Below are 27,530 nucleotides of genomic sequence, written 5' to 3'. Positions count from 1 at the left end.
ATATCGTATATCAAAAATAAACTGGAAGGCATGTGTTAAAATCTTTTTATATAATATTTAACCCTTCATGCATTATTCTTCACATATGCTATTTTGTACTCATTAAAAATTCAGTTTGGATTTATGGTCTATGTAATTGATAGTATTGACCTAAATGCTAGTTTTGTCAGATCTTTTAACGCGAGTAAAATTAATTTCCACTCTAACAAAAGACAAAATTTATGACTTTTCAATCCTTACAGTGATTATAAAATTTAACTGTACTGAAGCATTTCTCGCCTTCAGTTCTTTGAGAAGTAAAATAAACGGAAGTTATCTTTTCAGAGAATTATAGTGAATGTTGACATCCTTTATTCAACAGACGTCTTCTTTTACTTGAACCGAGGAATATGATACTCGTGTTCGTTTATATGTTTGGATGAAGTTTTGTAATATCTCTGAATTACCTCTCTGATCAATGCTGATTTGCTTTTGTACAAAACAGTTAATTAACGACATGAAGACACTTAGTCATTTGTTTTGTATTAAAAAATCAACTCAAAATCAGAAGTGAAGTCGAAGTGCGAACTTTCAATCAAAGAAAACCCTGCGAAAGAGAGACACAGATAAGAAAGGAATAGAAAAACTAAAATATCGAAATTTTCAGATTGAATTTTTAAGTTGATTTTGCCTGTAGCGACTGAGCTACCGCTACTGAAAATATATTACTGCGAACAAAAATGATCAAGCTTTTCTCTTTAAAACAACAAAAGAAAGATGGGGATAGAGATGTTTCAGGAGGAACAAAACGTCAGTCAGCTGCTCAATTGAGAATACAGAAAGGTAAAGTGAAATGTTACTTTTGGCCACATTAGTCACCCTACTAATAGTCAACGACTGCTCTCGATATTAAGACGAAGGTCATGAATAAAACCAAACAAAAAAAAACAACAAAAGAGACTGAGAGAGCGACATCTAACTCTAGCAACGGCAACAGTAACAGAGAAACTAGATATCGCCCCAGCATTTTGTTAATCACAAAAATAGAGTCACTAAAACTATAAAAAGGAATATATCTGTATACCTTTTTTTTTTTTTGATAATAACAATATGCAATTTACATTTTAAAATAAAGCAGAAGTGGCATAATTCATATTTTAAGAATTTCTTCTAAATACTAAATAGACATGATTAAATATCTCTACAATATGGGTGGATCTGTAGCTTAGTGGTTAAGCTGGTCGACTCTTGATTGGAAGGTTCTGGGTTCAAATCTCAACAGGACAACTTTTTTTGTTCAATTTTTATTTTTTATTTTTTTACTGTTTTTAATGTTTTCTTACTAGCGTTATTTATTTTTTAAAATTCTTTTAAATTTTTAAAGCTTATTTTTTTATTTGTTTATTTATCATTTTGTTCTTCTTCTTACTATTTTTCTTCTATTTTCTTTCATTAAAATATCGTCATTTTCATTAGTACACTTTTATCATGTTATATCATTATGATTGTGATAATTAAACTTGTTGTCACAACAATAAACAAAGGCAATGCAATCAGAGATATCGCTCTGGCAGAGCGACACCTTATGCCTGCCCAAAAAAAAGGGAGTTTAATTCGACAACTAAAACTCAGGTGTATTTTGTCACCATATAATTCGACACCGAAACTCTGGTGTATATTGTCATCAGATAATTTGGCACCCTGAAAAGTTGAGACTTTATTTTAGTTTGTTGTTTTTGTTGTTGTTTTCTATTATTTTTTTCTTTTTCAAAACACAAACTGGCAATTTCTATCACTCTCGGTCTGTCACACTCACATTAACCATCAATAGTACATCAACTCTCTCTCGCTCTCCATCAAACTCTCACACATAAGCCTACACTCCTCGTTCCATTCCCCCCCCCCCTTCTCTCTCTCTCTCTCTCTCTCTCTCTCTCTCTCTCTCTCTCTCTCTCTCTCTCTCTCTCTCTCTCTCTCTCTTTCATAAAAGCACAAATCTATTACCCTTACACATCTACATATGTGCATATAATTAATATTAATATATATAATCTTCATTTCTTGAAGTTTATCATGTCTTGCACTTGGGCCTTCCCCAAATATTCCCCTACATGCACGTAGGGCTGCCAGGGTAGCCCTGCTTCACTGATTTTGTGTTGTGAGTCGGATGGTTTGGTGTGGGGGGGGGGGGGGGGGGGGGGGGCAAAATGGCTATCTACTTTTCATACTCACGATGTTTTGTCATGTTACTTGGAAAGTATTTATCATATTCCAATGAATTTTAACACATAATTAGAAGAATTATGCATTTAATCCTCCTGATAGTTTTAGAAGTATTTTACTCAATAGGGTAAAAATCTACTTTTATCTGACTGCTAGTGATTGCACAATGTCCGTCGTTTAACATAAACCTAAAATGACCTCTTTACTAATTGGCTGCCAACTTTCATTCATATTCATTGATAAACAGCTATGTGATGATTTAAAAAATAGCATACATGAAATTGTGCTTCATGACCACTTCATGACCCGAATCGAAGTCCAAGGATTTCCGTGATATTCGCATTGCTACATTCATAACTTGGCAATTCTTGATGAATTTCAAACATTTGGAATTTTTTGTCACTTTTACATTTGAAATGTGTTCAGTTTCTTATGATGTTCGACAGATATCTTTTCAAAATGGCCATATGTGTAAAAAGTATTTGTTATTGTTGGTGCTGGTCTCCGATGACTATAGACGTGTTTTCATATGTATTTATTCGATTTATTACCACACATTAATAGATTTTACGAAAGGATGAAAATATAGTTTTTTTAATATTATAAAGAACTCAGCAGAGAGGACTTATGCAAAAGTGTGTGTGAAATAGTTAACACACTTAAAACCTGGTGTAATCTAATTGGTTGACCTTGTTTTAAAAAAGTCAGGGCAAGTCTTACTACTAATTTTCTATTGCCATTTCTAATAAAATCCTAGGGGGTGGTAGTTTAACTTTCAATGTATTTTGTTATAATAATGTGACAGGATATTTACTTTTTTTAAGGCGCATGTGAATAAAAACATGATTGTCTAAATCTAAATGTGATAGCTATTATCTAGAAATTTGGCAGCAACGACGGCTATCATGAATGTTCATGTCTCATTTTACTACTTACCTCTGTCCACCTCATTCAAATATATGAAAAACCCAACCTTTTCTACCAAAACAAACTAAAGTCTGTAAATAATGATAAGATTTTGAGTTTTGAGATTCTTGTCTCAAATCAACAACCAAATTTATGTAAATGTCATTGGAGAACTTTTAAGCAGTTAAGTAGTCCTTCTGAGCCATTAAGCCCATGGAGCCAGATTTTACCCAGTTTCCATAGAGTAGCATTCATCCTAGGCAAAACAAAAAGTGTTACCAGGGTGTAAAAACATGCAATTTCCACCATCATGCAATGAAAATGAAGTTTCCTACCTCCCATAAACAACGATTTTACTGGGGGAGAAAAAAACAAACTTTTTTACCATTGATATTGTCAATAAGTGGCCTTAGAATGGAAATATTGGTAAAACTCAAAATCAAAAATTTATATTGACGGTTGAAAAAAAAAAAATCATTGCCAACCTCCCTCTCGAGAAGATTCATTTTCAATGAAATCAATACTCACCAACTTATAAAAGAATGAATTATATTTATTTTATTTAACACCTTTTGCATGATACAGTTTAATAATGATAAGTGCCCATCCTTTGTACAATTCCTGTAAAGTCTGTTTTTTTGAAATGGTGAACTGAGAGGATTGTAAAAATCTTTTAGAAATACCTCCATATTTTTAAGTCATAACTTTTAAAACGGACAACTGTGTAGTTTGGAATTTCTTGGATAGTAGAAATGCATATCAGTATTCATAAAAAAAAAAAATCTTTATTGTATGATTAATTGATTTATAATATTATGAGAGCATAAAGGCATATTTTTTTTTAAAATCCTTACTAATTAAAAAAATTATATTCATTTTCTACCCCCCCCCCCCCCCCTTCCCAACCCCAACCCCTTTTCTCACATACAGATATCAATGAATTGAATCTCCCAAAGACTTGCCAAGTAGATTTCCCAGACCCAAATGACCTCTTAAATTTCAAGCTGATCATTTCACCAGATGAGGTCAGTACAAATTATGTACTTTCAATCATTTAATTTGAGTTTCACATTATATTTACTTAAGTTTTTACAACTTTTTTGCCCCTCTGTGTTTTTGATTATTTCATAGACACTAGTTTGAATTGAAGTTAAGTATGAGGTTTCAACCATCATTGCTGTTTGAATAGATGAAATTTCACTTTCAACAAAACCGATAACTGTTGATAATCTTTTTTGGATTTGCTGAATTGTGGGATTTTCATAGGAATTCTCAGCTGAGTTTGCAGTGTCAAACTTTTCGTTGGATAAAACCGTTGCCACTATGTCGTAAAGGAAGCCAAATGTTTGGGTTTATTTTGGTTTTTTTTTTTTCACACATCGGTTCACATTTAAGCCATCTTTCTTTTCAAGACAGAGATAATGTTATTGGAATTGAAACAACAAAGATTCCATACACTTGCAAAGGAAAGGGGAGAGTAAAGAGAAATGTTTTTGTTTTCTCATTTCCAAGTTTTGTTTTAGGTGAGATGTGACCATTTGCCATCCCTGGTGATGGATTTATATAGTAATATCATCATGTGTCTGGTGTCATGATTTAACAGCTTGCATAAATTTGGATTACTTTCCCATTTTATGACCCTGGCCAGACAAACCCTAACAATTAGGAATGACACAAGACTTGTGGTGCTGTTTTGTAATTCATTTAAGGAGGCAGCATGGCTCATCGGTATAGTCTTTGCTTCGTACCCAAAAGGTACCGAGTTCAATCACTCGCCGCTGTGATGTGTGGCCTTGAGCAAGTCAACACCTCGCCCTAGCTCAATTTGTGCGCTGCACAGTGGCTGACGCCTGGGTTATTTCAGTCTTCCCTTGGAATAGACCCTAGAGACAAATTTCCCCTGTGGGATAAATAAAGGGAATTATTTTTTAAAGTACTTTACAATGGTTCCCAAGTCAACAGCAACACTTAATGTGTAGGCTGAGACATGTCGTCTGTAAGGCATAATTAAAATATTTTATTTTTCCTTTTGCGACAAGGCCAATACTCATTTTACACTTGAGTGCGTTGAAAGAGACTTTTCCAAGAATTCAACTGTGCAACCGCTCAAGGCAGGTCCTGAATCAGAAACCTAGAGGTCCAATGATGAGTTTAATACCACAAGACCACAAAGCCCCATAGAGACACAGTGCTCTATATCTGTTGTTTTATATTTTGACTTCAGGTGGCTCTGTGTGGTACAACGCTAATGATGACATTTTTTTTCTTCTTTTTTTACATTCTTAAATGAATATAAGCCAGATGTTTTCTATCTTAATAATGAAAAAATGATTATTTTGCACAGGAATTTTACAAAGGAGGTCGCTTTATGTTCAGCTTCAAAGTTGGCCCAGGCTATCCTCATGATCCCCCAAAAGTAAAGTGTGAGACAATGGTATACCACCCAAACATTGATCTGGAAGGAAATGTGTGCTTGAACATTCTTCGGTAAATCATACAAAGTGTTTTAAGATGATGATTATGATTTTTATTATTATAGTAGTGCAACCTCTCTTTTACGACAATATTATAGCGACATTCTCTCAAAAGCAACATGGTGGCCAGGTCCCGATTTTTTTCCCTGTATATTGTTTGTAATTTTTAAAAATCTATATACTTTAGCAAAAACCCTGAATAGTGACATTGAAATTCCTGGTCTGATGAAACTGCTAGTTTTTTTACCAAAGAAATGTGTCCTCATAGCCAATGTGAAAGCTTGATCTTCAGTCAATATCCCATACTTGTACAACACATAGCCAGTGAAAACACTAACTCTTTGACCAATGATAGCCCATACTCATACGACTTGTAGCCAATGAGAATGCTGACTTTTCAAGTGATGAATGCTCTTGATAGGCCATACAATGGAATGATGGTGTGTGAGATCATCTCCTCCAAACAAAGACAGATGGTGATTGATGACTTATTCACAGAATATTGACATGACAGTCACCATTTTGTGTAAAAATTCTTTTAAAACCCCAGAAAAAAAAAAAAAAAGTTTTAATGCGGCTGTGCATGCTATTGCATACATATTGATCCCAAGCATGGATAATCTACAGAGGGAAAATGGAAATTCAAGCCTCACCTCCTCCTCCCCCCACCCCCCCTTTAACATTTATTTCTTCCTCCTCTGTAACGACAACCTAACCCTCTATTATGACATTTTTTTTCTGGTCCTGACGATGTCGTTATAGAGAGGTTGCACTGTATTATTATTGTTGGTCATAGATTTGCTTACGAAAAAGTCAAAGATGGCAAATTCTGAACTCTGCTTTCATCATAAATTATTGTATTGCATTATTATTATTACACTTGAGCACGGAAATCTCGAACAAGTCAGGACTGGGTCTATTTGTTTGAGATTCCTGTGTTTTAGAGTTTTCCGTGTTGAGTATTTTACAGAGGATATGAGGGAGTAAATGTGGGTGGTCTTGATAAAAGTCATATTATAATGATTACTCTCCGTTATTGTGAACTCTGTTAAGAGTCGATAGTGAGACAATTCAGTTTCCTTTTCTCTGCCATCTGTTACAAAACTATAGAGTTTTCACTGGTGTTGCGTTTAGTGGGTCTTGTCTTGTTCAATTACAGAAATGGAATGACAATTCCCACTGTGTGTGCTTGATAATAAGACAAAGCCAGCATATCGCATTGTGGATTACACACACAGCACGCGCTGTCATTACCTACGAATCCGGTACCTAAAATCATTACTATCACTATCACTCCTCACTTAAACACCCTCATGCTCTTCCCTCTTACTCATAGTAGGCTAAAGAGAGAGGGAGGGCATTGCCCTCATCCCACGTTCCCCACCCCGAATTGTTTGTATCCTTTTGATGCATAACAGTTACTGCCTAAGGTAATCACTGCCTTGTTAGTCTCCCGTCCCAACAATACGAGCACCCCAAATTATGTACCATAAAGTGAGGTAAAGATGGAGTGATGATGGATGTGTAAGATGCTGGTCAAACATGCTTTGCAATTCCCCCTCAGTTCAGCATGCACATACACAAACGCATGCACACATAATATATGCCACACAAACGTGCACATAACAAATTAACTGACACATCGCACTACGGGGAGAGTGATAGCATCTTTCTTTTCCATTCAACACAAACAATTCGTGGTAAAAAAATTTCAACAGGTCGCAAGGGAATGTTCAGTTTGTTCGAGATTTCCGTATTGGCCCCCGGAAAGTGTTCGAGATTTTCATGTTGCCAATGCTAACGAAATAGAGGGATTAAAACTGGGAATTGTACTGAGTTTGAGATTTCCATGATTTCGAGATTTCCGTGCTCGAGTGTATTATTATTATTATTATGATTATTATTATTATTATTATTGTTGTTGTTGTTGTTATTATTACTATTATCATCAATATTATTGTTATTATTAATGTTTTTATTTTTATCACTGACTAAAAAGAAATTTGGCAAAAATATTGTATTGAAAAGAGAATCTGAAGATCAAAAGTTAGAATAATATGTTACGGGTAAAGGATTTGACACAAGTCATGTGAACAAACATGTATAAAGTATGTAAAAGTAACTTTCAGTTTTGAAGTTACCGGCATCTTTGTCAAATTTTCTATTCTAACTTTATATATCAAAAGTTGTGCAACTTCATGGATGTTCCATGCATCTCAAATGCAATGTCTAGATTAAAAAAGGAAGCATCCTTTCTTTATCATGATTTAGTTCAACTACCTTTGTGACTTTGAAACATCTTACTAAGCTTATATTCATTTAATATATATCTATAAACTTAAAGCCATACAATCAAACTGCATTAAATAGATGGACATCTTTTTTATTGTGAATTTTATTGGATTATGTACGGCACTAAATTTTGTAGCTCTAGCTTAATCATCTATCTTTTTTTTTTCTTCTCAGGGAAGATTGGAAGCCAGTTTTGACGATTAACTCCATAGTGTATGGACTTCAGTATTTATTTCTAGTAAGTAGAAACTTCTTGCATGCATTCAAAACAATTCTAGAAATGGATTGTATATATGTCCATAGTCCTGCTTTTTTAATATATATATTTGTTAATTCTGTGCACTACCTTATGTCTCACATTGGATTTGTTTTTTTTTGTTTGTTTTTTTCTTCAAGGGAAATTATCCCTGTACTCCACCATGAAAATGTGGGGGGGCTCACTCAAGACAAGATATAGGTTTTTATGCGTTTAAAACTTTAAAAATCAAGTCTTTACTTCCAAACACCATAATTTATTTAATTATATCATGCTTTCAAATTTTCAGGAGCCCAATCCAGATGATCCTCTGAATAAGGAGGCTGCAGAGGTCCTTCGAAGTAACCGCCGAATGTTTGAACAGAACGTCAACAAATCAATGAGAGGAGGTTATGTAGGCAGCGTCTACTTTGAACGTTGTCTGAAATGATTATTGCTTTATTGATAGTGCTATTCTATAGTCAAACTTATGTCTCTATATTATACTATGGTGATGCTATGAACTAATGAGTGAAATTTTGTGAGATAGTCTAGATGGATGAGCCTCTGGGGTAATTTCCAACTGCAAATGCTAAAACAGTTTGATTGAAAAAGGAAAAAAAAAAAAAAATAATGTGGCATTATTAAGGGCATTGAATTCATCAATGTCCTTTATAACTGTGCATGCATTTATTTATTTTTTATTTTGCAAGGTGAATATAAGAGAGGTTTGCCAAATATGTATGTCCCACCCAATCCATGTATATTGCTTATATTGACAATGACTATGTGTCGTCCAGTTCTTTTTTTTTTTTTTTTTAACAGGGAAATTATGAAACAATGCAGAATATTTGAAAAACTAATGTTGGTTGACAGTAATGTGTGAATGTAACTTATTTTTAGCTGTTGTGTATTCTACAAACGTAAGTGACAAATGTCTGGAGTTTGACATTGTTTCATTTTTGGCATCTCTTCTGTCTGTATTGCTCTGAATAAAATAATGATGATGTTTTGGTGACATTTTAATTTGGAGAATACGTGATGCGATGTGCATTATGAGTATAAAGTCTTGCTTGTTTGTTCAGATTATGTTTACTCATTGCACCAATTTTGTTATGCATATGGTCAGGTCGTGGATTATTGTTGTTATTGTCGCTGTTGTTGTTATTGTTATTATTTTTATCGTCATTATCATCTATATTACATGTATATGTAATCTTGCAATTGATTTCATTATTAAGCATTCGTTGCCTTGGAAAACTTTCTCTTTAAATTGGTTCTTTTTTATTTTTAAAAAAATTAATATTGGCAATGCTTGTGATTTTTGAGGATATTGATAGGATCTTTTTCCTTTTTGGCCTATTGTTTGATTTTAGTTTGTTTTTTTCCCTATATTTGGCTTACTTTCTGTACCTTTTATTGTTTTGAGTGACTGGATGCTGTCAGATTTGAATGTGTAGGCCTGTATTTTGTTCTTGGAGAGATCTTTTTTCTTTTGGCAAATCATCTCTTTGAATTTGTGTAGAATGGAATTCTACCAGGGTCTGTATGGTACTCTAGATGACCCTTAATCATGCAAAATTGCTGTTGAGATACTTCTGTACTTTCTTTGAAATATCCACTTTATCTTACCGTTTCCTTCTCGCATAAGACCTAAAAGGGTCTTAACCTAAATCTTTTTGGTCCTGTGCGATTTTCTTTCTTTTTTTTTTTTCCTTCTTGGCAGTAATTATGATATTACCTCAGTGTTACATCAAGCGCCATTAAACTTATGAAACTTAACTATTGTGTATATTGTAAGTAATACTTCCCTCGTTTTGATCATAAGGGAGCTATCGGTAAACTAAAAGCTGACAAAAAAATCAATGTACAATTTCTGACTTGTCAAAATTTTAGGTATGACTCAATATATAAACTTGAAGTTGTCAACATTTATTCTTATTTTTTATGAATTTGATTGTTTTCTGAGAGTTTATGTATAATAAAATTTATCAGCAAAGTGTAACTATTTTGCTTTCCCATTTGTGTATAGTGCAACCTTTCTATAACAGCACGTTGAGACCAGAAAATAATGATGTTATAGAGAAGGGTGAAAGGGGGGGGGGGGGGGGGGGGGATAGAGAACTTGATTATAGCTGTCTTTTTCTAACCATCTACAGTGGTCGTTTCAGCCGACGTAGGCGACCTTGGAAATAGAACCCTATAGTTTCTTGGTATGATAGAGCCAGGTATTGCTCTTCCACGACTTCACTGCGTTAATCGCTCAACTCTGCTTGAACTACGTCGACACAGCTGCATCAACACCGACATTGTCGGCAGTTGCTGCCTCTTTTTGTCTATGGATCAAAGCAATTGGCCCATGGTGGTCAGGAGGTCACTCTGTCTTCTCTCCCTTTATATCTGCTTTCTGTCTTTGTCTTGGAATGGTTTTACTTAAGTTTTGTCTCAGTCCTGGCTGACGTCCTTGACTGGGAGGGAAACTGTTAAATGTATAGTTATAGTTTTGGGAGATTATATTTTTTTCCTTGTAAATCATCTCTCTGATATGTATTCTGTGTCAGGATGAGACAGGTGATCTCAAACTATGTACACTGATGGCGTGCTCTTGGAATCTACATCTGTCCCCTATTTGAACAATTTCCCTTTGTCTTACTTTTTCTTGGGTGCTTTAATTGTAATTCTAGAACTTTTTACTATCCTATCTTCTTCCTTTTACTGGTGCTGAGATGACCTTTATGTGTTGCAAGGGCCATAAAACCCTTAAAAACAAACAAAGCCATGCGGTTCAATTTTATTTCGATTCTTGATGATTGTAAAAAAAAACCAAAAAACTTGAGCAATATTTACTATACATTCTCAAAGTGCTTTCCATATAAAGGATCCCTGGCCAACAGCAATCCGTAACATGTAGAATGAGACAAGATGCCTCTTAGGCGATATTACACTTTTTTTTGTCCGACAGAGACAACTGTTAAAGACCAGGTACTCATTATACACCCGAGTATGGTGAGAGAATGTGAGTGAGGAGCCTTTTCCAAGGACTCAACTATGCGCCAAGCGAAGCTCGACCCCAGGACCTTCCGATCCTACCACGAGACCACATAACAGCATGTTAAGTTAGGTCGAATCCCCAAGGCCTGTTCTGCAGGTGCTTAGGTGAAAGTGTTAACCCATCAGTTGACTACTGTTGCGCTCGCTCATGTGCCAAGGGTATTACAGTCAGCACTTGGTAGAAGTAGATACATATTGTGATTTATTTTCATATTTATGTGCGTGATCGGCGATCTGAGATGCTGATGTCGGTCAATAGCATAGTATCTTGAAACTGAGGTGTGTTCCATTGGTGTGGAGCATTCACTGAGGCATTCATTCATTTTATTTTCCTATTTACACTGTCACAATAAAATATGTTTGGTTTTGAATGAGAAAAGAAAATTAGAACTGTTACCAATCAATATTTCCTCTGAAAGATTGTTTTGATAAAATGAATAGCCACTCACAAGTTATTATAATTATTATTATATGGCTTTATGGGTGGAATTTCGCTGAGGGCGGGGGGAGTTTTGGCTGCCTAGGCTAGTTGTTTATAAACTAGTCCATAACCTTGCTATCTCTTCATTCCCTTATTATCAATTTTTTTTTCATGCAGCTCATTATCCTTTTTTTTGTGTGAGATCATATGATTTTGTCTGGGCCCTGTTTGGAGTCTTTTGCTAGGAGGACGACAGTCAGATGAATTAAGCTTCCTAAGCCAATTACTGATAATAACAAACAAAACATATCTGATAAAATCAGACTATTACCTACTCAAAAAGAAGCTGCAGGAAACTATCAATGTGAAGTCCTTCAAATAATAATTGACTGCAAGCTTCAATGGAAAGAGCAAAACAAAGCTGTATGTAGAAAGCCAAATACCATACCGTACTCGACTTCCTGAGGAGCTGTCCAGCAATAATCAAAGGAAAGAGCTATATGACACTTGTCAGTGAGTCATTCTGGGACCAACATTAGAAAAATAAAATAGCATGATAAAAGTACAGATGGGTGCTGCTAAATATGTAGCCATTATTCCTTTCCCAAAGGCAGCATAGATGCCATGTTAAACTGAATCTGAATAAATCAAAGAAAAAATATCCAAACTCGTAACTTTTTCAAAAGAATAAATGGCAGAATCAAAATACCCACAAGTATAAGCCAACTAACAATAAGTGAAAATATGATAGAACCAAACAATCCGGCTTCAAAATATTCAACTTCCTGCAATCAAATGTTACATTCTCTTCTTTTTTTTTCCCGAACACTATCTGTCTGTGGAATAGCCTTCCACTCAAGGTTAAATTAAAAGCCACATCGAGTACCTCTACTCCACACCTTATTGCAACACAGTGGGATCCTGATAAAGCCATCACCACCCGACCAGAAATATTGGTCGGGTGATGATGATGACTTACCCATTTTCAATGGAATACCGATTAAGAACAGAAAATTTGGGACCAACAAGAGATGTTGACTATGACATAGAGGTGGAAAGTTGTGTCAGTGTAACTGCTTTTATAGAGTGATAAATAGTAACAGCACCAAGTCATGAACAATTCCTGGCTGCTCTGAACACATACAACATAAAGCAGCGCTTGTCGTCAGCAAGATGGCATTGACTGCCCGAACGAAGACAGTAATACTCGGTTACACTGCCATGAATTGGAAGATGACGTCAAGAGACCTCTCTATCTATGGCTCACAAAGGGAGTTAAATGTCACCATCCAGGCTCAAAAATTGGCTTCAACCAGTTGACTTTTTGCGGGCTGCACTGTATCTCATTTCAACAAAAAGAGAGAAAATATGAATATGATGATGGGATGGTTACGAGTCTTAGATATAGATTCAACATGCGCTAAGTGTTCAAGACCAAGTATGAGAGATAAAGATTTGCCATGTGCAAAGGGTTCAAGACTAAATGAGATAAAAAGGCAGAGAACATTGATGAATTCAATAGCAAATTTATCTACGATTTTTTTACTTCTTTGTTTTTATGAGCTTTATGGCTTTAACAGAATCTTTAGGTCATTTTTCAACAGCTCCGAAGAAGACTTAAGTTATCTTTCTTCTCCACTAGGGGTCGCTTCCTTTCCAGCCTATTTTGGACAATTTCACCATAGGTTAATTCACCGGTCAATGAAACAATGTAATAATAATCAGAATTTGTCATGAAGCGTGCCTGAAGCCAAAGTTGCCGTGCTTAAACTTAAAGAAGTTTATACAGCAAAAATTAGGTAAGAGCCATTTAGTAGTGCGCTCGACTCCAAAACATGCTTAATGACGGTGTGCTTAAAGGCGGCATGGTCTGTACAAGCAAAGGATCCCACAATGAAGGAACGCTCAAATATCTTTACATTTAACTACCTCCCTCTAAGGATTCCTGTCAGGACTAGAAAAAAACAACCCCAAAGTTATTCCATTGCAAAGATAAGAGAAACATGGAAAAGGAAAACAAATATACGGGGATAGAAGACAGCAGAGTCACCTCTCCGCCCAGCATGGGAGGTCAAAAAAACAAAACAAACTTTGAGCTTTTATATAGCGCAATATCCCCTAAACATGCTCAAAGCGCTTCACAAGGGGTCCCTGACCAACAGCAACATAGAATGAGACATGACGCTTAGCAATATTACAATTTTTCAGAAAGAGACAACGCTGTTAACCTGTTTATGTTTTTAAGGGTTTTTACGGCGCTTGCAACACATCAAGGTCATATCAGCGCCAGTAAAAAGGAAGAAAATGGGATAGTAGAAAGTTATAGAATTACAAGTAAAGTACCCAAGATAAGGTAAGACAAAGGGGAATTGCTTCAAATAGAGAACAGATGTAGATTCCAAGAGCACACAATCCGAGTACTTAGTTTGAGATTACCTAAAAGTCTCATCCAGACACAAACACAGGTCCCCAATACGAGGAATACACTCAAATGTTTACAAATAATATATATATAATACGTAAACCAAACATAATACAGTGCATAGAGAGATGATTTACAAGGAAAAAAATATCATCTCCCAAAACTAACCATACATTCGACTGTTTCCCTCCGAACTAGGGTATCCGGCAAGGGCCTGGACAAAACCAAGTAATCTCATTCCAAGAAAGCATGTTGGAAAACAAATATAGGGGGATAGAAGTCACAGTAAGTACCTCCCTGCCCACTATGGGATGTCAGGAACCCCACCCAGAACGCTGTTAACGACCAGGACTCATTTTACACAAGAGTGAGAGAATATGTGTAAAGAGTATTTATTCTCCAAGGACTCAACAATGCACTGAGCGAGACTCGAACTCAGGACCTTCCGATCCAAAGGCGCACTCTATTCAGTGAAATGGGACACATGAAAATAGCAGAGACAAATATAATAAATCCAAATCAAAAACACAGAGACCATGAATCTAATTTTATTTTTATTACAAGAAACATTTCCACAGTTGAGAGAAAAAAGTTATGAATGAATGGCAGTACCGTTAATTATTACAACAATGAAATTTCTACCATTCATATTCATAGTATGGCCATTCAATCCAATTTGACTCTTCAAAATTAAAATCGCCATCAATCACAACCACACTAGTAAAATTAATACGTTGTCAGTTTTTTTTATTATAATGTCTGCATCCAAATAAAATAATCTTCTACACTACATAAACTGAATACAATTAATAAATGTCAAAGCCAAATGAAAAAAAAAAAAGACAATGAGACAAATTTTATAGGCCCAACAAGTCAAAAAGACCATTGCTATCATAAATAAAAATAATTCTGAATCGTAAAAAAAACAGAGCGTTGTGGGCAAATATTATGTATCTATCATATTTTCTTGTGTTTAAGATTGACATAAAAAGGCTGAGAATGAAATTTTGACCGAACTTGAGTTTGACCTCTGTGAAAGGGAGAAATAGACTTGAATATAGGAGATAGATAGATAGATAGATAGAGAGAGAGAGAGAGAGAGAGAGAGAGAGAGAGAGAGAGAGAGAGAGAGAGAGAGAGAGAGAGAGAGAGAGAGAGAGAGAGATGTGCGTCTTACTTTTATGGTCATAGGCTCCAATTAAAATTGGTGGAACAGAAATACAGGAATGCTAGGAAAACAACAACATTCATAAATTGGAAATATAAACTGATTATTTATTATCGTACATATGACTATGACCATAAAACAAGAACCAAAAAAAGAGTAAAAATAAAACAAAAGCGGACTTTGGGTGAAACTGGAATCTGCAGACAACCGGATTTTTACCTCAACCGGTCTCTGAGTAGAAGTAAACATCAACTGTGGATGGAAAATAAAAAAATAAAAAAATTATAATAGTTGCAGATATGATACTAAATAACAAAAGTTCAATTGCCGTCAAACCTCATTATATCGCTACACATTTGGGACCTTGACAAAACTGGTTGAACGACATATCAGTGCTGATGGTGACAAAAGGAAAAGGAGGTAAATTTTGAACGTATGTCTTTCAGTACCATTTTTAACAGCTTTAACCCCCATGTTTACAGCACTAGAGATGATAAACTATCATTGATAGTCACACAGTCCAGAAGTCTCCACCAATCGTTCGTATTTCCAACAAAAATAGAAACATTTTTTTCATAGTCATTGCTACAGTTGACAGCAGGAACTGACACGATATAACTAAAAAAAAAAAAAGCAAGCGGTCGTGATCATCGTGGTGTGATGCTAATGAACTTTCCGATAGGTAAATAGGGGAGTGACACATAATAGGTAAGATGGGTTATTTAATTTAATTTGGAGGAGTGATCATTGTGGCAAAGTCCCTTATCTACACATATACAGTGGAACCTCCCGATTACGACACCTCTGAATAGCGACAACCTCCTGATAACGACATTGACCCCTGGTCCCGATTTTTTTTCTATTTAAGATCAGTAAAAAAAACCCTCCAAATAACGACGCACTTTTTGATAAAACCTCAGAATAACGACATCATTTTGGCGATTTTCGGCAGTTTTTGTAGATATCTGATAATAAAAATACAGAGTATGAGTACTCAAAGTTTATAAAAACGATTCCTGCTTGAACCAATGAGAACGCAGCTTTTTTTTGGACGAATTTTGGCTGTTATGCATTAATAAAAACCAAGGTATAAATGTTAGTGTAAGCAAGTAAACACAAAATCTTGGAAAATGTGATATTATGTGGTGATAGTAGTAGTAGTAGTAGTAGTAGTAGTAGTAGTATAGTAAGTAGTAGTAGTAGTATTTTGTAGTATAGTAAGTAGTAGTAGTAGTATAGTAAGTAGTAGTAGTAGTAGTAGTAGTAGTAGTAGTAGTAGTAGTAGTAGTAGTAGTAGTAGTAGTAGTAGTAGTAGTAGTAGTAGTAGTAGTAGTAGTAGTAGTAGTAGTAGTAGTATAGTAAGTAGTAGTAGTATAGTAAGTAGCAGTAGTAGTAGTAGTGTTTTTGTGGGAGGAGGAGGAGGAATTTTATCTAACTCGCAGCGTCCGAATTACCTGTTTTTGTTTGTTTTAAAGGGTTTTACAGCGCTTGTGACACATCTATGTCATATCAATATCAGCGCCAGTAAAAAGGAAGAAAATTGGATAGTAAAAAACATTCTAGATTTACAATTGAAATGACATAAGAAAAAGTAAGACAAAGGGGAATGGTTTAAACAGGGAACAGATGTAGATTCCAGGAGCACACTATCAGTGTACTCAGTTCAGATCACCTAAAAGTCTCATCCAGACACACACACAAGAACCCTCTAAGAGGAATACACTACAATGTTTTGTTTGTTTTGTCAATGTTAATAAAAACTGGTCCCGCGGGCCTTACCAGGCCCAATTTGTCCGCCATCTTGGAAACCTCTAAATAACGACACCTCCGGATAACGACATAAAAACTTTGTCCCGTGGCATGTCGTTATCGGGAGGTTCCACTGTATCAGCTGTGCTGATAGTAAACGCATTCCTTTTGCTATTGTAGCACTGCTGATACAGATTGCTTCGCTTTTTCACATAATTGTGATGTTTGTTGATAAATAAATGTACAATTTTGCATTTTACTTTAGATCGAGTTTTCGGCATTCCCAGTCTTCGAATTACTTTTTCTCAAGTCTATTTAAAATAGAGAAATAGTGGAGAAAAAAAACAGGGGGATTTGAAAAAGTCTTGTTATTTCCGATGCCGTTAAACTTAAAGCACCACTGTATAGATTGTGGCAGAAAACTAAATATATTCTGTGCTTATAAGCAACAGTTGAAATAAGACAAACCTGTAGTGCACCTTGGATCCGATGATTAATTTAAAAAATCCATGTTTTTATCTCTCTCCTTTATTTGATACTGCTTTATCCAACTTGCATTCAATTTTAAAATCCATGTTCTTATCTCTCTCCTTTATTTGATACTGCTTTATTCAACTTGTATTCAATTAAGTTGATAACCACACACCTCAGCTACAACAAAGGAATTGACACTGCGAAGAGAATGTCAAATGGAGACACGACTAGTAAAATTTAAAAAAAAAAAAAACAAACAAAAAAATAAATAAATCTTGCATCGCTTTCTGCACTCACTGGTACTTCTTCATCACTTTCACATTATAAGACATGAAAAATCAGAGCATAGAAGTAGGGGTAGGGGCATTGCCTGTGTGTAAGTGTGTGACAAACGATGATATGACTCAGTGCTAGCAACAGTATTCATACTGCAACCACCATTGAGTACAGACGATACAAGTTATTTTTCATTATATTTTATTTGTTTTCCACGTTTATTTGTGTATTGTTGTGCTGATGAAGGGTTTGTACCTGAAACCTCCATTGTCTGTTTTGTACCCATACAAAGCCTCTCCATTTTCACTCTTTCGTTAGTAAAGGTAGTAATGATACCCATAGACTAGGAAGAAAAATGGCCACAAGATACTGGACAAATTGAATTTTAAAAATTAAAGGTCCTGACTTTTAAAAACAAACAAACCCCAAAACAAAACAAATACTTGCCTATTCATGGACTTCTACTCCTTCTGCCATCATCGTCATCTCTGGAGTTCTGCCTGGATTTCTTAGACACTCTTGGTTGATCATCAATAGAGGAAGAGCTGTCTTTACGACTCCTCCTCTCACTGCTTTTCCTTTTCTGTTTGACAATCTCCTTCTCTCCTTCATCTGAGCTGTAACTTTTGTCTTTATCAGACTTTCTTCTTTCACCACCGCTTTCATCACCAGAATAATCCTTCCTTTTACTCGAGCTGTGACGTGACTCTCTATCCTCTCCCTTTCTACCCTTAGACCTGTCCTCATCACTACTGTTACCAGCATAATTTTTAATCTTATCAAGATCATCTTTATGGGACTGATTTTCTTCGCCCCTCTCATCATCAACACTATCATCACCTCTTTCTCTTCTGCTTCTTTTTGTCTCATTTTCCCAATCTCCATTTTCTTCTACCTCTCTATCCCTTGACCTACTCTTTGATGACTTCTCATCACCATAATCCTTACTAACAATAGGCCTTTCTACGCTTTCGCTTCTATCCCTCTTTTGATTTTCCCCATCTTGACTCTTACTCCTACTCCTACTGCTTTTCTTCTTCCTGTCTTCTCCTCGCTTGTCCTTATTCTTTTTCCTGCCTTCTCTGTCACTACTACTATTGCTACTGCTACTCCTGTCCCGACTTTGCTTCTTTCTTTTTTCAGCAACTCTTTGCCTCTCTCTGCTGTCTCTGTCACTGCTTCTGTCCCTTCCTCTGCCCTTGTCTGAAGGGCTTCTGTCACTCCTCCTCCTTTCCCTTTCTCTCCTATCGTAATCACGCTCTCTTCTATCTCTATCTCGCCTCTCATCACGATCATGACTTCGACTCCGAAATCGTCCACGCCTGTTATCTCGTCTGTCACGACTGCGACTCCTTTCCCTGGATGAAAGAAGAATAAGATAAATTTAATGTAATCTATCGCACATAAGCCACAAACAAAAATGATAAATCAAAATGATCTGTGAGCAGTTACTATTTACACTCCAAAATGGTCATAATAAAATATCTAATGAGACAACCATTCTTATAACAAGGGAATAACAATTCCTTATATTTTTAAAACTATGGTTCATTTATGTTGAAATATGGCTACCAAGTTGTAAATGTTGATTGCCCACTGCATGTATGCTTCTATGTTGAACTATGTTCTACGTTAATTATTTCCATGAAGATAAACTCCTTTGTGTGCTTCATTTTTGTTCGTTTTAAAATTGCTTTTTTTTTTTACAGTGGTTGCGACACTTAAAAGGTCATTTCAGCACCGGTCACAGGGAAGAAGAAAGGGGAAAAGTTGCAGGTCTGAATTAAAAGCAACAAAGAAAAAGTAAGACAAAGGGGATCTGTTTAAATAAGGAACAGAGTATTCCACGAGCAATCTAACAATGTGCCTATTTTAATATTCCTTAACAGTCCCATCCAGGCCAATGCAAAGGATCCCTCTATGAATTATTCACTCAAATGCTTACAATGTGCAATATAATCAAAACTGAAAATTATAGTACTTAACAAAGAGATGACATACAAGCTCCCAAAAAAAGGAACTTCACATTTTACTACCTCCCTCTCAGCAAAGGACCAGGAAAAAAAAAAGCAATCTCAATCCAGAACAAAAGAAAACAAATGAGGGATAGAAGACTCAGCAAGACCATACCTCTTTCAATGTGCTTTGATGTCATTCCATGTAAAAAAAAAAAAAAATATTACAGAGAATATATTTCTAGATCATTCCCTCTAAGACACCTTGCTGGAGAATGTTACGAAATCACACAGGCAGTGAGCATCAACACAGAAGTGACAAAGCACTCTTTTGTTCCGACATACAAAACAATTTTTAATAAATTACCATTGACAGTTGCACTAAATGTTTGTATGACTTCCAATTTCTTCAAAGAAGATGGCATAAGAACTAGGGGGGGTGAAGGGTCATGTATAGATTACTGTGAGTAAGCTCTTAGCGGTTACACATGAAATCAATTATTTCGATATATTCTACTTCCTTATCATCTGACAAATACCATGGCTATCCATCGAATCAAAATCATCAAGCATCATTTGTTTGAAAACAATAAACAATCTGGGACTGAATCTACTCACTCTACACTTACCATGATCATTTAATTAACATTTTTAGTCAACTATCATTACTCGTGGGGGTCCCCGATAGCTCAATTGGTAGAACACTTGCTTCACTATCAAAGTGACCGAGATCGATCCCGGGTGCAGATTCTGACCTCCCTGTTCACCCAGTAGTGATTGGGTACCTGGACCCATTAGATCTGGCAGAAAATAATCTGCGATAGACTATCATCCTATCCAAAGGGTAGCAAGCAATTGCTATTGTCCGTTTCACGCTATAGAAACCAAGATAAACTCCGGCTCCATGGCTCTTAAGGACTACTTAAAAACTTAAACTTATCATTAGCTGTGCATTTGAATCTATTAAATATTATATTATTTCCTTAGAAATTATTGTATATTTACAGAAATGCAAAAATATTATGAATTGCTCTCAAAACATTTTGTTACAACCTCTTTGGAGTGTTAAAACAAAATTCAGTACATTCCTATGCACCATAAGTAAAAGCACGCTGGAAAGGAAACAGAACGACTGAAATAACACAAAAAATATCATAACACATATTCCTAAAAGAAAACTAAGGGGAACATTTAGACTTTTAAAGAAAATTACAGAGATGACAGTTTCCACTGTAAGACTAGTATTACTAGAGTTAAAAGTTGAACTTGATTAAAGAGGCAGCAAAGTTCATCTTGTCTGTGATATTAACTTCACTGTGATGAAGCATATTTGTAGTCAACGTTGAGTGCTATCTAAGTATGCTTGCTTGTTTGTTTAAGAAATGTCTTTGTATATATCATCTTGTGGTAAAAAATTTACTCAGCTTTTAAAACACTTTAAGATCACCTGATAGACATTGAAGAATTGATGTGCACACGACGAAGACAAATAAATGAAAAAAACAAAACAAAAACAAAACACGACACATACTAATATTGATACCATGTCCAATGGATCTTTTTCATAATAGACAGGCTAGGCCCAATGCCATCTTCATCTTCACTTGTAGTGTGCAGTGTAGGCGAAGCCTGCATAGTCCACAATGCAGCCTGACCCAGCACAACCCTAATATCATCAAAACACCAAAACAGCTGTGGGGACGGCCAATCATCAGGTCAACCATTGACGATCACATGACCTCCAACCCATCATCTCCTCATGCCAATTGACAGTGTGGTGGAGGGTAGTTTGGTACAGGCACCATAAAACCAATCCAATCCAAAAATCAACCATCCAAATCATCAAGTAAGACCACAACCAATACCCAACCAATAACACATCATCTTTACCATCATAACCATCATACACAACCTAGAGCTGGGAATAAAAGCCGCAATATAGGCCAGTAGCAATTTAATAGGTATATGATAGAATTAGAGTAACAACATGAAACAAATCATAATTCTGCAAATTAGAACAAAAATCATCATAAAAATAATGCAATGCTGGATTTCTTCAGGACATCCCTATGTTATAATATCAGAGTTATGGAAGCATAAATTGTGAGATAATTTAGATGTCTGATGCCCTGTTTTACACTGAAAAAAAAAAAAAAAGAAAAAGAAACAAAAGTGAATGCATACTATGATATGAAAAAAAAAAAGGAAGGGAAGAAAAGAAAAAATAATAATAAATAGGGAAAAAACAAGCTCTTATAGTAGCTAATAAGACTTCAGGTCTGCTCTTTTGCTCAAAAAGACACAATCACACAACATGGAATAAAACTTTAAATATTGCAAAGGCTCTCCCTCTCTATAGAGCTCCAGTCAATTTTTTGTTTGTTTGGACACTACTTATCACTAATGTCTAATTTTAACTTAAGGAAGTTGATGGTTGTTTTGTTTGTTTTTAAGGGTTTTACGGCGCTTGCAACACATTTAGGTTATATCAGCGCCAGTAAAAAGAAGAAAATGGGATAGTAAAAAGTTCTAGAATTACAATTAAAGCACCCAAGAAAAAGTAAGACATAGGGGAACTGGGGACAAATAGGGATCAGATGTAGATTCCAAGAGCACACCACCAATGTACATAGTTTGAGATTACCTCTAAGTCTCATCCGGACACAAGCACAAAATCCAACAAAGAGGAATACACTCAAATGCTAACATTATATATTGAAAATAACAAATATAATAATACATAACAGAGAGATGATTTACAAGTAAAAAAATATCATCTCCCAAAACAATAACTATGCATTTGACTGTTTCCCTCCCAGCTAGGACCTCGCCCAGGGCCAGGACAAAACCAAGTAATCTCATTCCAAGACAAAGACAGAAAGCATGTTGGAAAACAGTTATAAGGGGATAGAAGACATAGTATGTACCCCACTGCCCACTATGGGAGGAACCCCACCCAGGGAGTTGATGGGGTTGTGTGGACAATAAAGGACTATTTCACAAGAAATCACAAGTTGGATGAAACAAAAATATACAACACATTAACGGTTTGCAATATCTTACAACCTTATATAGTTATGTCAAATATGATTATTATGTTGAGATTTTCCCTCCTAATTGTATAATTATGCTGTGTTTTTTTCCTGTAATTATATATTTCATCACAAGGCATCTTTGTGTATTTGTACCAAACAATGGGATTGTAATTGTAGTTAGTGTATTTTGGTCACAAGGGTCCCAGTTGCCACTTGCACAGCTACAGTCAGAACCTCGAAATACAATAATCTTTAATCAACTGTTTCCATACCCAGCCCTATGATAACTGTGTTACTGTGATGTAGAACTCACAACAGTCTAAAAAGTCGGAGGGTTTGAGTATACGATTAGACAGCCCCAAAGTATGCCTCTTTGAAAAAGTTATTTCCACTGTCCATCCAGCAGTGATTGGGTAACTGGGTCAACTAGATCTGATGGAAAGTACTTTGTGGTAGACTAGCCCCTTATCCAAGTGTACAAATAACAGTAAAACAAGGTAACCAATTCAAGCAGGGAACAAAAGTAAATACTTAGAGCAATAAATTTGTGTCTAGTCTGAGACTATTTTTCACGTCCAAATAACTGACAAGGAGAACCTATGCAGAAACATATATAATATTGATATCAAGTTATTAACAATAATAAACATCACGGATACGACTTACAATGAAAAATATTGAATTTAAAAAAGAAAAAGAAAAAGGAAATCCATTATTATGAAAACAATTTTCCCTCTCGAATGACCCTAGTCGGGGCTGAAGCATAATATTCTACAAAGACAGAATGAAACTTGAAAGGAGAAAATAGATAAGGGGAATAGATGAGGTGGCAATGCATAACCTCCCGAATCCATAGGGGGAGGTCAAGAGCCATCACAAATCATTAAATTAAGCCATAAATTGAGCATAACACTTCTGTTGCAGCCAGAAGAAAACTAAACACAAGAAAGCACTTGACTTACACTCCCTAACTAACACCAGAGTATGTTGGCAAATGAAAAATAAAGAAGCAAAAGAACAAATCCAGAATTTCACAATTCCTTTGTGTTATGTGTGGATGAAATAGACTTTTGATACAACTGCCCAATTCCATTGCGTAAAGAAGGCCATCTTAAAAGTATTGCAGAGGTCAGAAGATAATCATAATGATTAAAGTTTTTATTATATGAGTTTTGTCTAACCAATGACCTACAAGTTAACAGATGATGGCAGTTTGAATAAAAACACAATGAACGTCTAAAAATGATCTTGGCCGCAGTAAGGGTCCAAATATTGTGTTGAAAATAATAATTCCATTCAATAAAACTAAAATATAAAATAAAACATATTTTCATAAGAAAAAACATAGATTTGTGCAGTTGTATTATGAATGCAAGTCAGTTAAATTAATGAACCTACAATCCCCCCCCCCCCCCCCCCCCCCCCCAAACTCTCTCTCCTACTTCAGCTTAATTTTAATCGTTTTGATCAGCTGTGCATCAACCTTCAGTTTTCGGTTTACATTTCATCTCATTGACTCCCTCTCTCCTTCACTTGCTCTTTCTGTCTCTCACCTCTCATTTTCCCTTAGTCGCAAATTAACTTCATTATGTAAATTTTATATATATATATATATATATATATATATATATATATATATATATATATATATATATATATATATATATATATATATATATGGGTGGGAGCAGAAAATCTCAAAAAGCCTGCAGAACCAACAATTCCAAAATAAATTTCTCAAAAAGCCTGCACCCAGTAGCTTTTTTTTTTTAAAAACCATAACCCACATATAGGTACAAGAATTTACCAACCGGAACTGTGGCTGCGCCATCAACCTATTTTGGCTACAGAAATCAAAGCAAAGTTGAAAGGGGAAAAGGGTTAATGAATTTGGCTATAATTAATCAAAATTTATTTGGCAGATTTAATGTCATTGAGTCTGAAAGCAGATGTATATCTGTAAGGTATTGTATTTGAATTGGAATACAATGATAAACAATATTTTCTCCTTTTTCGTTATAAAAATTTTTTTTTCTGAGGAAGGCCTGAATGTTTTTGCAAGAAGGGACGATTCAGTAATGATAATCGCAATATGTCAAAAGGGAAGAAAATGTATCAGTCCATTGGTCAAACTCAAACAAAATGCAAAAATAACATTAACCATCAGTTATGTTATATATTACCACTACTAGTACTGTACATCCATCAGTAAACAGGCAGGCTTTCTCCTGCAAACTTTGACAGGCCGGCATTTGCACCAATATGATACTTTACAAGGATTTTCATAATTGGTGAAAGTTTTTAAAATGCACGATACATTTGAAATGGTTGGCATCTCTGATACTCTGTGAGGATAAAATAACATAAAAGCTTCATGAAATAGACAGGAGATCGAAAAAGCAATATAATAACAAATCATAAAGCATACCTGAATGTTGGTCTATTTCTGAAATGTTTAGCACAATCTCTTGCAAAATGGCCAAATTCGTTGCAGTAGTAACATCTCTTCGATCGATCATTTCTACCTCCTCTTCTCATTCGAGGTTTGGCAAGAGAAACTCTGATTCTTTTCCCATTTAATGACCTGTAAAAATATATATCTTAAATGTGACAATTTCACTAAAAGTGATGAAAAATTATGTATTCAATAAGAGATGTGTCAACTAAAAGTAAATTAAATCTCCATAGAATCTATAAAAGTTAAAAGACAAATTTCTAATACTTGTAAGCCCCACCCCTTCTCGCTATTCTCACCCCTGTTAACCAACAGGTAGGGAGGGTAGGGAGGTGAACATGCAGCCCCGCCCCTTCTCGCTATTTTCATCCCTGTGTAGGGTCAGCTTAGCACCCCCCCCCCCCCATCCTCTCGCTATTCTCATCCCTGTTAACCAACAGGTAGGGAGGGTAGCCTAGCCTAGCCGCCGTCCCTTTCGCTATTCTCATCCCTGTGTAGGGTCAGCTTAGCACCCCCCTCCCCCTTCCTCACTACTCTCATCTGATCATCATCATCTCTCTCGTTACTACTTTTAGTGGCACTGGACGTAAGGAGGGTGAACATGCAGCCCCGCCCCTTCTCGCTATTCTCATCCCTGTTAACCAACAGGTAGGGAGGGTAGCCTAGCCTAGCCGCCGTCCCTTCTCGCTATTCTCATCCCTGTGTAGGGTCAGCTTAGCACCCCCCCTCCCCCTTCCTCACTACTCTCATCTGATCATCATCATCTCTCTCGTTACTACTTTTAGTGGCACTGGACGTAAGGAGGGTGAACATGCAGCCCCACCCCTTCTCGCTATTCTCACCCCTATTAACCAACAGGTAGGGAGGGTAGCCTAGCCTAGCCGCCGTCCCTTCTCGCTATTCTCATCCCTGTGTAGGGTCAGCTTAACACCTCCCTTCCTCACTACTCTCATCTGATCATCATCATCTCTCTCGTTACTACTTTTAGTGGCACTGGACGTAAGGAGGGTGAACATGCAGCCCCACCCCTTCTCGCTATTCTCACCCCTGTTAACCAACAGGTAGGGAGGGTAGCCTAGCCTAGCCGCCGTCTCTTCTCGCTATTCTCATCCCTGTGTAGGGTCAGCTTAGCACCCCCCCCCCTTCCTTGCCACTCTCACCTGATCATCAAATCTCTCCTGGTACTGGACGTAAGGAGGGTGAACTTATGTCGTGCATTTAAAATGTAGACTGGCTGGCTTGAGATATGGGAATCATTGTTGGAAATCTCTCTCTCTCTCTCTTTTTAAGCGAGCTGGATTCGCCTAATTTCTAAGAATTGGACTTTTCCTTTTATGGGCATATTATTATTTTGTGTTGACTTAGCTGTCTCAATTTCTCCCTACGTTAGGTATTTTAACTTGTTTATATTTTCTCGCTCTCTCCCTCCCCCTACCCCAAACTTTATTTCTCTACATCTTTTATATTGTTTGTATTTCCTTTCTCTCGTCCACTCAATATTTCATATCTCTCTCGCCCTCTACCCATCTCCCCTCTTTCTCTATTTTAATTTGTTGGTATTTTCTTCTTCTCTTTCTCCACCACATTCTATTTCGTTCCCCCCCCCCCCCCCCTCCTCTCTTTCTTTCTCTCCCCTGTCTCAATTTATATCTGGCTGTTGGTTAGGATGAGAATAGCGAGAAGGGGTGGCGGCTAGGCTAGGCTACCTACCCTCCCTACCTGTTGGTTAACAGGGGTGAGAATAGCGAGAAGTGGCGAGGACCTCTATTCTTATCCCGAGGGTGAGAATAGTCACTTCGGTATAAAAACACCACGTAGGTATTACATGTCCGTCGTCCACCGGGGAAGAGATAAATTATAAACGCTGTGAGCTTTTTTTCCCAACACTGTTAAGGACAATTTAAATTTAAATGATATCTAAATCTATTGTTACATTTTTGCTAACTTACTGTCCATCCATTTTCCGGACCGCTTCTGCAGCATCATCCTTGTACTTGAACACCACAAAAGCGAAACAGGGAGGGCTTCGAGCTACCCAAACTTCTTTTAATGGTCCAAACTTTTCAAAAGCTCTGTTAAGTTCTGTTTTTGATGGATCCAAGCCCAAATCAGCCACATGAACGCGACAAAGGTCACTGCTGGACTCATCCTCGGATGAGGGAGAACGACTTCGGCTGTAACTCCGTTTACGGTACCTTTCTCTCGATCTACTCCGGCTCTTGCTTCGAGATCGACTAGAAGAACGACCCATTTTAAAGTGCAAAATGTTTAAATTATCTTAACAAGCTAATTATTAACACACAATATGCGCTACGCTGCAGATCTTTATGGGCAGTTAAAGATCAATAAAAATCTACGTGACTAGGCTAAGTGAAGGTGGCACAAACGGTGGTGAGGTGGTAAAGAACTAGAGTC

General features: G+C 36.3%; 2 protein-coding genes across 3 annotated transcripts; one reads left to right on the top strand and one right to left on the bottom strand.

Moving 5' to 3' along the window:
- The first annotated feature begins 283 nt into the window (after positions 1-283).
- On the top strand, positions 284-10,114 carry LOC144978228 (NEDD8-conjugating enzyme Ubc12-like). Its single transcript, XM_078924020.1, has 5 exons — positions 284-822; positions 4,039-4,133; positions 5,453-5,595; positions 8,049-8,112; positions 8,420-10,114. The coding sequence occupies exons 1-5, from the start codon at positions 720-722 to the stop codon at positions 8,558-8,560; spliced, it is 546 nt and encodes a 181-aa protein (XP_078780146.1). The 5' UTR covers positions 284-719; the 3' UTR covers positions 8,561-10,114.
- Positions 10,115-14,544: 4,430 nt separating this feature from the next.
- Positions 14,545-27,530, bottom strand: LOC144978224 (uncharacterized). 2 transcript variants are annotated; one of them, XM_078924017.1, is made up of 5 exons: positions 27,065-27,530; positions 25,089-25,244; positions 24,472-24,504; positions 18,118-19,028; positions 14,545-15,423 (listed from the first exon to the last, which is right to left on the bottom strand). In XM_078924017.1, exons 1-4 carry the CDS (start codon positions 27,364-27,366, stop codon positions 18,122-18,124), a joined length of 1,398 nt encoding a protein of 465 aa, XP_078780143.1. In that variant the 5' UTR covers positions 27,367-27,530; the 3' UTR covers positions 14,545-15,423; positions 18,118-18,121. The 2 variants fall into 2 exon arrangements, with proteins under 2 accessions (XP_078780143.1, XP_078780144.1); XM_078924018.1 differs by lacking the exon at positions 24,472-24,504 and having other exon boundaries at positions 27,065-27,529.

Source organism: Berghia stephanieae, chromosome 8 (genome assembly GCF_034508935.2).
Source record: "Berghia stephanieae isolate SIO BIC M18660-M18661 chromosome 8, UCSD_Bste_1.3, whole genome shotgun sequence".
Taxonomy (NCBI): domain Eukaryota; kingdom Metazoa; phylum Mollusca; class Gastropoda; order Nudibranchia; family Aeolidiidae; genus Berghia; species Berghia stephanieae.
The sequence above is the reverse complement of the archived record's forward strand: the minus strand, read 5'-3'. Positions and strand labels throughout refer to the sequence as shown.